This window comes from Eulemur rufifrons, chromosome 30 (assembly GCF_041146395.1).
Source record: "Eulemur rufifrons isolate Redbay chromosome 30, OSU_ERuf_1, whole genome shotgun sequence".
NCBI classification, from domain to species: domain Eukaryota; kingdom Metazoa; phylum Chordata; class Mammalia; order Primates; family Lemuridae; genus Eulemur; species Eulemur rufifrons.
Window position 1 is genome coordinate 103,605,961 of NC_091012.1, and position 12,863 is coordinate 103,618,823.

The following is a 12,863-nucleotide window of genomic DNA, read 5'->3' on the forward strand; positions in this document are numbered from 1 at the left end:
TTCACTTCCATTCCTGGATCTGCATATGCCTCATCCAAAATTGTGGCATCAAGCTCAAAGCCAGGATCTCAAGTCTTCTGTATCAAGTCCAGATGTGGCTGAGGCTCCTTGGGTATAATTTTTAAGTTTCTTGATCCAGATACCTGTGAGCTAAATGACAAGTTATATGCCCCCCACAAACACACACAATATATATATATACAATGGTGAGACAGGAACAGAATAACTGCAATATATACTCCCATTCAAAAAGAGGAGGACCAAGAGGCACATATCAGTCACTGCTCCATAGCAATTCTGAAATCCTACAGAGCAAATATTGTCAGTTCCCCCGGCTTGAGGGGCAGATGTTTCTTTTTTTTTTTTTTTTTTTTTTTTTTTTTTTTTTTTTTGAGACAGAGTCTCACTCTGTTGCCCAGGCTAGAGTGAGTGCCGTGGCGTCAGCCTAGCTCACAGCAACCTCAAACTCCTGGGTTCAAGCAATCCTTCTGCCTCAGCCTCCCGAGTAGCTGGGACTACAGGCATGCACCACCATGCCCGGCTAATTTTTTCTATATATATATTTTTTTTAGCTGTCCATATAATTTCTTTCTATTTTTAGTAGAGGTGGGGTCTCGCTCTTGCTCAGGCTGGTCTCGAACTCCTGAGCTCAAACGATCCGCCCACCTCGGCCTCCCAGAGTGCTAGGATTACAGGCGTGAGCCACCACGCCCGGCCTAGATGTTTCTTGATTAGGGCACAGTTCTCCCTGGGAATGGCTCCCCGGTCCATTTTAATATATTATTCTTGGGTCTTCCCTCTGAGATATCCTTCATTTCCCATAAGAAACGGCCCATTTTTCAGCTGAGTAACTTTCTCAGCTTCCATCCTGTTCATAGGAGTTAGGGAGTGAAGTCCAGAAGCCACTTTTCATTTTGAACTGTTTCAGTCCCTTTAAGTCCAACCTGGAGGTAGTTTCACTGGTAAAACTCTATTTAAAACTTTGTTTGCTATGAATCTGGTTTAGATCTACTCCATGCTCCAAATGCCACATCAATAATTCTTTTTAAGATAGGCCTCTCTCCACTTTGAGCAGTGTGTCAGGCTACTGTAAGACAATGTCATGAAGATTTTTAGAAGCCCTTAAGTTTAGCTGAGAGGGTCTCCCAAGCACCAACTTAAATATTTCACACACTGTAATAAAGGGTCTTACAGACACACTCGTGATTTGATCTTTACCCTGAGGCCACTTTTTACCTTGAGAATATTCTGATGGCTGGAGAGACTAGAGATGTGAAACCATTATTTTCCAACCCAGCAAGTCTTGGCATTTCTTCTGAATTCTGCTGGCCAATGGAACAGTTACTTCTTCAGTCCACTTCTCTCTTTCTGTACCTTATCATTTGCAGCTAAAAGAAACAAATTGATACTTCCTATATTCTGCTACAAATCTCCTTAGCCAGATCCACACATCCATTTGGTCCATTCTCTATCTCCCCACAAAACATAGTGACTGCTTTGCCATTTTTTCCTACTAAATAATATGGGGTGCCATCTTTCCAGCCTTTTTAAGTTTTCCTCAATGTTTTTCCAGTTTCCACCTGCTGCCCCAGCCCAAAGCTAATGCCACATGTCTTATTTTTTGGTCCAATAATACCCCCTCACACACACATACACATTCAAGTATCATTTAGTATTTGCTGTGCAACAAACTATCCCAAAACTTAAGTTTCTTAAAATTATAATCATTTTATTTATCTCAATTCTGTAAGTTGGCTGAAATACCTGGTATGGCTCTTGTGGGCTGGGCTGGCTCGGCTAGGGCTAGAGATCTAGGAAGGCCTCACATGTCTAACAGTTGGCAGGCTACTTGGTCTTAGGGGCCTTATAGGGCTGAATTGCCTCTGCGTTAGGTGATTTCTCATCCCCCAATAGGTTAATCTGAGCTCCTTCACATGGAAGTCTCAGAATTCCAGAGAACAGCAAGAGAAAGCAAGCCGCAAGGGAGGCTTTTCATACTTCTCAAGCTTCTTCTTGGATCCCTTTGCTAATGTCCATTGGCCAAAGAAAGTCACATGGCCAAGTTCAAAGTCAAGGAGTAGAGAAAGAGATGCTACTTCTTAATAAGAGAAACAACAAAGCAACATTGCAAAGAGGCATGCATAAAAGGATGGGAGGAATCTGTGGCTATTTTGCATTGTACCACAATGAAAGAAAATAAGAACACTATGTCATGGAAATCAGCATAAATGATAGGATTATATTTGTGTATTTATGTAAAATTATATATGAAGCTGTATGTATATATAAAACTAAAGTGACTTTTAAATTGTGGATTCATTTGATAGAAATATTCAATAAGAAACATATTTGATAGACACAATTAATTCTAAATTTGAAAAAGAATTTCAATTCAATTATTCCTCCTGTTATGCAATGTGTTCTGCCACAAACACTCCACAGAACTGAGAGTAGGTCTACACATCAATTATATTATTTTGTTGTTCTACCTTTCATTTTGTTGTCACTTTACATTGCTCAATGTAATACAGTAAACATGACTGTCATTTACATAATTTTGCACACTCCTTCCTAAAAAGAATTTGGTAACAATCTGCCTTATAATACTTTCTATATGAAAGCTCTTCCTAACACATCAAATGGATAGCATTTTCCTCAGTGTGACTTCTATTATATTTTGTGAGGCTGTACAAATATGGAAATTCTCCCTCCTTCAATGCATTCTTAGAGGGTCTCTTCAGAATCATTTTTTCTCAATTCAGGTGAGATAGCCTGATGAATGCTTTTTGTTATGCAATGTGTTCATATAGTATCTGTCTTGGTTGAATTTTCTGACATACACTTAAACCTGATTTCTATAAGGCTCTCTCGTTTTCAAGAAACAGGGTTATTTTCACGTATGAATATTGCGATGCATGCTGAGAACTGATTTCTGGGTGAAGCCCTTTCCACAGTCACTGCATTTGTAGGGTTTATCTCCAGTATGAATTGTCTGGTGTTTATTGAAATTTGACCTGTCAGTAAAGGCTTTCCCACACTCTGCACATATATATGGCTTCTCCCCTGTGTGAATTCGCTGATGTACTTTGAGATGTGGTTTCTTGGAGAAGGATTTCTCACAGTCAGGACATTTATAAGGCTTCTCTGTAGTGTGAATTCTCTGATGTGTAATTAACTCTGACTTCTGGATGAAGGCCCTTCCACAATCAGCACAAACGTAGGGTTTCTCTCCAGTATGAATGGTCTGGTGTTTATTGAAATTTGATCTGTCGGTGAAGGCCTTCCCACATTCAGCACATATATAAGACTTTTCTCCAGTATGAGACTTCTGGTGAGTATTGAGATTTGACCTGTTGGTAAAGGCCTTCCCACATTCAGTGCATATATAGGGTTTCTCTCCTGTGTGAATTCGCTTATGCATCTGGAGTTGTGACTTAGAAGGGAAAGATTTTCCACAGTCGCTGCATTCATAAGGCTTCTCTCCAGTATGAATTCTTTGATGTGCAATCAAGTGTGCCTTCTGGATGAAGGCCTGCCCACATTCAGTACATATATAGGATCTCTCTCCTGTATGAATTCTCTGATGCATCCTGAGCGTTGATTTTTGGGTAAAGGCTTTCCCACACTCACTACACTTGTGATGTCTCTCTCCAGTATGAATTTTCTGATGTATATTGAGGGCTGAGTTCAGAGAGAAGCCTTTCCCACATTCACTGCATTCATAGAGCTTTTCTCCAGTATGAGTTGTCTGATGCCTGAGTAGAGATGACACCTGGAAAAATGATTTTCCACATTCATTGCATTTATAGGGTTTTTCTCTAGTATGAGTTTGCTCATGCACAATTAATTCTGAATTCTGTATGAAGGCCTTCCCACATTTAGTACATATATATAGTTTTTCATCCCTATGAACTCTCAGATATATACTGAGTAGTGGTTTCTGTGTAAAAACATTTACACATTTGCTAAGTTCATGAGCTTTTTCCACAGCGTGAATTCTCTGAGGTGCAAAGAGGTGTGACTTCTGAGTGAAGATCTTCCCAAATTCAGTACATGTATTTGCTTTCTCTCCAACAGGAAATTTCCGATGTTGATTGACTGAGTGTTTGAAGCTGAGGACTTTTCCACATTGATTACGTCCACAGAACTTCACTCCTGTATGTGTGTTTTCATGGTTAGTATAAGAACAGCTCTGGGTGAAAACTTGACCATGTTCAATAGTTTTATCAAAGTTTTTTGTTGCATTGTTTTTATTATGAATACGTAAATCCAAATTATGCTTAAAACTCCCAAATGAGCCACGTTTATGGGGTTGTTTCTGTGAAAGAATGAGTTTTGGGCTTGGATGAACAAATTTTCCAATGTCTTTGTGTTCATAAGTCCATTCTGTATTCAATATTTTCTTATTGATAAAAGAAACATGACTCAAAGCTTTGCTTTGTTTTTCCTGACATCTCTTTATCTGTTCAGCATTTTGCCACAGTTCTTCTAAAATGGAATAAAATGAATCATCTCTTGTATCATCACCCTCCATTTCACTATGAAATGTAGCTTTTCCAGAAATTCTTTTGTGTGAGGTTTTAATTCCAAACTTCCCATCTAAAAACAGAAAGAAAAGGTAAATTTGTCACAAAGAATAGATAGCAGAAGATTAAAAGGTACACATAAGCTAATCCAAATTGAATACATAGAAATAAGTAAATCTAATGGTGATGACGATGTCAGTGATGACAGGAAATGCATTATATCACTTATTATATGCCAACCACTTACATTACACAATATTCCAGGCACTGTTCTAAGAAATACATACAGTCATGCATCACTTAAGGACAGAGATATGTTCTGAGAAAGGAGTCGTCAGGTGATTTCGTCATCATGTAAACACCATAGAGTATGCTACACACCTACTACACACCTAGGCTATATGGTGTAGTCTATTGCTCCTAGGCTATAGTAACAGCATGTTACAGTACTGAATACTGTAGGCAATTAGAATACAATGGTAAGTATTTGTGCATGTAAACATAGAAAAGGAAATGCATTGCACTATGATGATACAACAGCTACAATGTCACTAGGCGACAGAAAATTTTCAGCTCCATTACAATCTTATGGGATCACCGTCATATATGCGGTCCATCATTGATCGAAACATCATTATGTAGCACATGACTATGCATATGAACACACTTAATCCTTTCAAAAGCCCTATGAGGTATCTACTATTATCTACCTTTTGTATAAAAGGCAAGTGAAGCTCATAATGGTTATATAATTTGCCCTATAACATGGTTATTAAGTGTCGGAGGTTGGAGTTCAATATAAGCAGTCTAGCTCTATTTTGGTAGGAATCTTGGCTATCAAGTTGGGTGGAAAGAAGACTGATAAGACAAAGATTTTCAGGGGAAATAACTGGAGAGCCTAGGCTTGAAGGAGGTGACTTGGAGTTTAAGTCCTCATTGGCTTTCAATTCTAAATCTTCACTAATCTCACTGCTTCATCTTGCTTATTAGCAAAAATACTAAATGTGATAAAAACAATTTATTCATGTCTGTAGGAAAAATATTGTGGTCATAGTCTTCCTCACCTATAAAAATAATAAATAGATGTCTATACTCCAACTCTCCATCCAGGTGTAATTGTTTTCTTAGATCTACATCATATATATCTAACAAGAAGTATAATATAGGAGAAAGGACAATCCATCTATGGTACAGCCTGAAAGGTGCCCACTAGAATCTGTTTCTTTGTTCTTTACATTAACACAGTAGCAGCCAGGCATATGGTTGCCTGGTCATATAACATTTCTCGGCCTCCTTTGTAAAGTGGTGTGGCCATGTGACAATGTTCTCATCAATAGAATGTGAGAGAAAACGATGGTGCCACTTTGAACCAAAAGTGTTGAAACAGTAGGCATGTTTTCTCCACACCAACTTCTACCTTCGTGCCTACTAAAACCTGGGCTTGGTAGCAACACAGATTCAAACATGCAGATGCTACAAAAAACCTAAGAGATGGTGGAGTAATGTGCTGGAAGAAGCCTGAATTCCTGAACAAACATAAGCAATGAGATTTTCTATAAGAGAGATTTTCTATAAGAGAGAAATAAAATTCTTTAGTATTTAAGTCACTGTACCTTACAATCTCTTTATTACTGCAAATTAGCATTAACATAATTCATATACTATTCTTGCCCAGAATGGGTATCACAGATGTTTCCATTCTTAATACAGTGCATGAGACATACTAGATTATTGGTAAATAATTTTTAAATGAAAAAATTATACCACTGACTTATTCAGTAAGAGATTTTAGATACTGAGAATGTTCTGAGTCAGCAAATTCAGTTTTCCACTTAGTCGGTTTGATACTATACTCCAGCTAATGTCCCATCCAAAATTTCACCCTCCTATTCTTAAGTTACATTTTTATTCTCACATACTTGGCTTTAATTTATTCTGGTGATATTGAGCACTGGATTCCTAGGCATGGTTTTAGAAGCAGTTCTGCTTTTCACTTTATTTAACATACAAATCCCTTGCAGTACCAGACAATATTTATTAGATCACTAGTACCAATGTTCATTGTAAAAAATTTGCTCTTGCAATAACACCTCTCCTGAGCCCACAGATTCTATGAACAGTACATAAATGAGGAGTCACTCTCTGGAAAAAAGAGCGGCTCATACAAGCTTACATTCTACTTGTTGCTCCCAAAAAAGAATCCATTTTATTCTCAAATCAAAGGATGTGTTCATGGCCTCTCCTCCCACTAAGCCTATTTAGCATTTTACTTTATGCCACTTAAAAAAGGTATGTACATGCTTCATGAAGCAGTTTAAGAAACTTTTACTTTGAAAATTAATCTGAGCATATTGCTAGTAAGATTTTTTCTGAACTTCCAAAGTAGACACTCTCTATGCTATTCATTTTGCTAATCATCGTAATAGATTTCTATTATAATAGAAAAACAATGAACAGAGGATAAACGTTTTAATATTTGATGCCAATGTCATTATTTTTCTAATAAAAATCTAGGCCTTTGAATTCCTCTCAGTAGAAGTTTTAAAAATCCTTATGAAACAGAGTGAAATACTCTTCTATTCTTATCCCCCACAAATTCAGTAAGTTAATATTGATATGTTCTTCATGCTGAACATTTGAATAATGAAAATAAGCTACAAGCTCTTATTTTCAGAGACTTGCAGAAATTACTAAAGGCAAAGCATCTGGGACATGGGGAAAGAGACATGAGGAAGAACAATAAATTTGGAGTAGGTAAGGGCCATTTCATGGCATAGACAAGAGCCTGAACACAAAAGGAAAATGCCTGTTACCTGATAGGCAGAGCACAAAACGATAAAAAGCCTAGATGCACAGACATACTTTATATACAGTAAGCATTAAAGACAAAGTGAACAATTTTATAAAAGGATGAATTAAGGAAACTGTACAGATACAATTTTAAACTGGAAATAATGGACATCTTGTAGATGGCACCAAGAGAAGAGTTATTGGTCATATGCTATATATTAAATAATATGGAGTAACTGTACATTTACTTCATAAAGCTAATGACAAAGATAGATGCAATGTCTTAGGTAATGAAATCTGCCAGTACCATTTAAGATCAACTAGAAACAAGAATGAAATTTGCAGCTCCCATTAGGAACAGAATAATCCAAGCATAAGAAAATATAGATCTGTTTGGGGGTGGTGCTACTAGGAATTAAGATGAGATACTATCTAAATAGCATTCTTTAAAAAAGAAAAAAATAGAAATTTCAGAGTAATCAGTAAAAGAAGATAACTAAGAGGGAAGAAACAAGAAACAGCAGAATCTAACAGAATTTGGAATGTGAGGATTCCTGATTTAGGCAATGATTATGCCAATTCCTCTCATACTGAGGATGAGTAAAGTAGAATATTCCATGGGAACCATCCAGTATGAGGTAAATGAGCACAATTATAATATAGAAACTAGCAGTGTCAATATGGAAGTCATCAGAATATAAATAAAAAACTTAAGTATTCCAAATGAAGGACCCCTTTGAGTTAACAAATATAGGAATAAATATCTACAAGACAGTAAATAATACCCTTAACTAGTGCATCTCAGTGGGAAAAAGCCTCTCTGGAAAAGAAAATGAGAAAATTGGGTGCAAATCAAGAAGAAAGAGAGATAACCATATGGTTAGAAAGGATAAAATAATGGGAACAAGCAATTCACAGAAGGGGAAACCGAAATGGATAACATGGATTAGAAAAGGAGGAAAAACAACATAATACCACTTTATATCCACTAGATTGGCCACAAAATAAGAAATTTGGACAGTGCTGCGTGTTGGTGAAATAGGCACACTTGTGCACTGCACAATGATCAAGCAATACCATTTCTACATAAACATCCCCGAGAAATAATCTCACAGGCTCATTAGGTGATATATATATATGTATATAGATATGAAATTCTTTGGTTTTTATTGAGATATAATTTATACATAGTATAGATCTTAACTGTAAAGCTCAACTCCAAAACTCGTATGTATACACCCATGTAACCACAACTCAGATGAAAATATAAAACATTTTAATTACCCCATACAGTTCCCTGGTGGCCCTTCCCAGTCAATAAGTGACTCTCAGAGATAACCACCATTCTGACCATAGATCACCAATCATTTATCATCAATATTATTACAATCATAGACTAGTTTTGCTTGTCTTTGAACTTTATATAAGTTGAAACATACAGCATATACCCATTTGCATGTCTGGATTCTTTTGCTCAACAAACTTTTTGAGGTTCACCCAAGTTCTCATGTGTATCAGTAGTTCATTCTTTTCATTGTTGTGTAGTATCACATTGTAAGAATACAGCATAATGTTCTGTTGATGGACATTTGAGTTGTTTCAAATTTTTGGCAATTAGGCTAAAGCTGGTACGAACATTTTTGTACACTTCTTTTAGTGGACATATGCACTGATTTCTCTTAAATATATGCCTAGGAGTGGCATTACTGGGTCACAGAATCAGCGTACATTTAACATCAGTAGGTAGTGCCTGCCTTCCAAAGTAGTTGAAAGAATTTATATTCCTACCATCATGAATGTGAATTCCAGTTGCTCTAAATACTCAACACTTGATAATTGTCAGTCTTTTAAATTTTAGCCCTTCTTTTGTATGTATGTATGTGTGTAGAGCTTCTTCATAGTGTTTTTAATTTACGTTTCCCTGATGAGTAATGATGTTTAGCACCTTTTCATATATATAATGCTCTTTTGGATACTTCTTTTTTGAAGTGCATGTTGCGTCTTCTACCCATTTTTTTCCTATTGATTTGTAAGAGTGCTTTATATATACTGAATATAAAGTCATCTGTCAAATCTATGTATTGAAAATATCTTCTCCCAGTTTGTGGCTTGCCTATTCACTTTCTTAGTGATATCTTCTGAAGAAGAGTAATTCTTTATTTTACACTTGATCTTAGCCAAAAGGCTGAGAAGTGATAATTCTTTATTCTAATATAGTTCAACTTACTATCAAATTAGATGTGAGGCCGGGCATGGTGGCTCACACCTGTAATCAATCCTAGCACTCTGGGAGGCTGAGGCGGGTGGATCGTTTGAGCTTAGGAGTTCGAGACCAGCCTGAGCAAGAATGAGACCCCGTCTCTACTAAAAATAGAAAAATGATATGGCCAGCTAAAAATATATAGAGAAAAAAATTAGCCGGGCATGGTGGCACATGCCTATAGTCCCAGGTACTCGGGGGGTTGAGGCAGAAGGATTGCTTAAGCCCAGGAGTTTGAGGTTGCTGTGAGCTTGACGCCACGGCACTCTAGCCCAGGCAACAGAGTGAGACTCTGTCTCAGAAAAAAAAAAATTAGATGTGAAATGTTCTCTTTTCTTTTCTTCAAAAGAACTTGAATAATATTGGTATTATTTCTTCTCTAAATGCCTGGAAGAATTCACCAGTAAAGCCATGTGGGTTGGGAGCTTTTTGTAGAAAGGTTTTAAATTATAGATTAAATTTCTTTAATAGATGAAAAGATTATTAAGATTTTCTTTTTTTTATTGTGACATTTCTTATAATTTCTGTTTTTCTAGGACTGTCCATTTCATCTTAGTCATCAAATTTTGGGAGATAAAGTTGTTCATAATATCTTCTTAATATTCTTTTAATGTCTGTAATATTTGTAATGATGTTTCTTTTTTTATTCATGGCATTGATACTCTGTGTTTTCTCTTTCTTTTCCTTGATTAGTCTTGCTAGATTTATCAACTGTATTAATATTTCAAAGAAGCAACTCTTGGCTTTGTTAGTTTTTACTATTGTATGCCCTGAGTTGCAAACTTAGATGGTCAATTTTTAGTCTTTCTAATTTTCTAGTAGATACATATAAAACAAGAAAATTCACCTTAGTGCTTCAGTTACATCCCACATGTTCTGATGTGCCATATTTTCCCTATCACTCCACTGAAAAGATATTCTAATTCCATTATCATTTCTGCTTTAACTTACGGGCTATTTGGATGCATTAATATGTTGCTTACTTTCCAAACATTTGGATATTTTCTAGTTGTCTTTCTGTTCAGAGTTTTAATTTAACAGTGGTTAGAGAACATATAGTATATGATTTCAATTCTTTTAAATTTGTTGCAATTAGCTTTATGTCCCAAAATAGTCCCTTTTGGTGCTATGTGCACTTGACAAAAATGTGTATTCTTGTCAATTAGGTCATTTGGTCATGTTCAAATATTCTACCTCTTCACCGATTCTTTTGTCTGCTTGTTTTATCAGTTATATAAATAGACATGTTAAAATCTCCAATTATGACTGTACATTTTGTCTATTTTTCCTTTTAGTGCTATCAATGTTTATATATATTATTTAGAGGCTATGTTATTAAGTGAATACAAATTTAGATTTTTTATATATTACTGTTAAATTAAAATTTTATCAACTTCAGAGAAAGAGGGCACATTGCCAAAGATACAACAGACATTAAAAATGATAATATAGGAGTACTATGAAACAACTTTATGCCAAAAAAAATTTGAAAACTTAGATGAAATCTGCAAACTCCTTGAAAGAACAAATTATTAAAATAAGAAATAGAAAATCTAAATATCTCAATATTAACAAAACTAAATCTGAAATTAAAGAAAGTCTCACAAAGAAAACTTCAGAGGACCCAGATGAGTTTACTGGTGAATTTTATTAATATCACATATTTAAGGGAAATATTATAAAATTTAAAGCAGTCTTATAAAAAACACAAAAAAGAAGAGTGAACATCGAAAACTTCTAGAAAATACAGCAATTTCACACAAAGTCCTTCAGAAAATAGAGCAGGCATGAAATGTCCCAACTCATTTTATGAGGCTAGCATTAATATAAAACCAAAATAAAAAATATTATAAGGAAACCCCCCCCCCCAAAACTAAAGACCAGTATCTCTCATAAATATGGACATTAAGATCCTTACCCAATTGGTGTCATTCCCAAATGTGCATTTAGGTGATGATCAGGGAAACCAATTTGCTGGTGAGTACATGTGGTGCTTGTTTTTCCATTCTTGGGATACTTCACTTAATAGAATGGGTTCCAACTCTCTCCAGGAGAACAAAAGGGATTCTGTATCACCGTTATTTCTTATAGCTGAGTAATACTCCATGGTATACATGTACCACAATTTACTAATCCATTCATGAATTGATGGGCATTTGGGTTGTTTCCACATCTTTGCAATTGTGAATTGTCAAATGTTAGCAAATTGAATCAAGAAATACATAGAAAAGATAATACACCATGATTAAGTAAGGTTTATCCCAGGAATGCAAGATCAGTTTAATATCTGAAAATCAATGAAGTTCGCCATGTTAGTAGAATAAAATGCTCATTTCAATAAATGAAGAACAAGTGTTTAGAAAATTTAACATCCACTCATGTTTAGGATTCTCATCAAACTAGCAATAGAAAGAAACTGCCACAAATTAATAAAGGGCATCTAAGAAAAACCACAGCTAACACACCTAATGGTGAAGGACCGAAAGTTTTTGCCTTCAGATTGAGAACAAGATAAAATAAAAATAAATAGCATATAAACTAAAAAGGAAATGACAGAAAGACATAATAATATATGCAGAAAATTTTAAGGTATTTATAAAAGACCCACGAGAATTAATAAGCAAATTTAGCAAAGTCTAAGAATACAAGGTCAGTGTGCAAGAATCAATTGTAAGAGTTCTATTATGTAAGCTTCTAAAAAGGATCCTTCTACAGATATTAAATATAATCTCTAGAAAAATAAAACAGAATAAAACAAAAACAAAAAACAAGACAAAACAAAAGCAGGCAGAATTTGGAGGGGAATCAAAAGTTGGAGGATGTGACCAGTATGTAGTTAGTCCCCTCTTTTCTCAGGTTCCTGCTGAGAGTGGCTGCACTCCTAGCAGCAGTGTAGAGCAGCTAAAATTCCCATAAAAACTTGTCATCCTTTTTCCAGAGGAATCAGGAGAAGGCTGGGGCACTCAGGGCCCTCAGAGATTGAGGGGGCAACCTCAAAACAAAGAACCAAAGCAATCAAACTCCCAATTCTATACTATACTCTGCCTACATCATTGGCAGACTCTTCAATGCTGCATGAGTGGGGAAAACTGAAAGCAGTTTGAACTGAGGTCTGAGTTGCTACCCACCTTAGGCAATAGAGTATTTCCGGTTTGAGTCTAACCTAGAAGATTACCTGCTATGGAAAAAATGCTGATACTCTTCAGAACAATATGACAGAATACAGTGTTACTATAACATAACATTGATAATGTTCAGGACACAATCAAAATTATTCAATATGTGAT

At 35.7% G+C, this 12,863-nt stretch overlaps 1 protein-coding gene across 1 annotated transcript in view; it reads right to left on the reverse strand.

Moving 5' to 3' along the window:
* Positions 1-2,893: 2,893 nt before the first annotated feature.
* Positions 2,894-12,863, reverse strand: part of ZNF81 (zinc finger protein 81) — a 69,312-nt gene continuing 59,342 nt past the window's right edge. The window contains exon 4 of the mRNA XM_069464289.1: positions 2,894-4,599. Coding sequence (XP_069320390.1) covers positions 2,894-4,599 — 1,706 coding nt within the window. The remainder of the gene's footprint in view (positions 4,600-12,863) is intronic.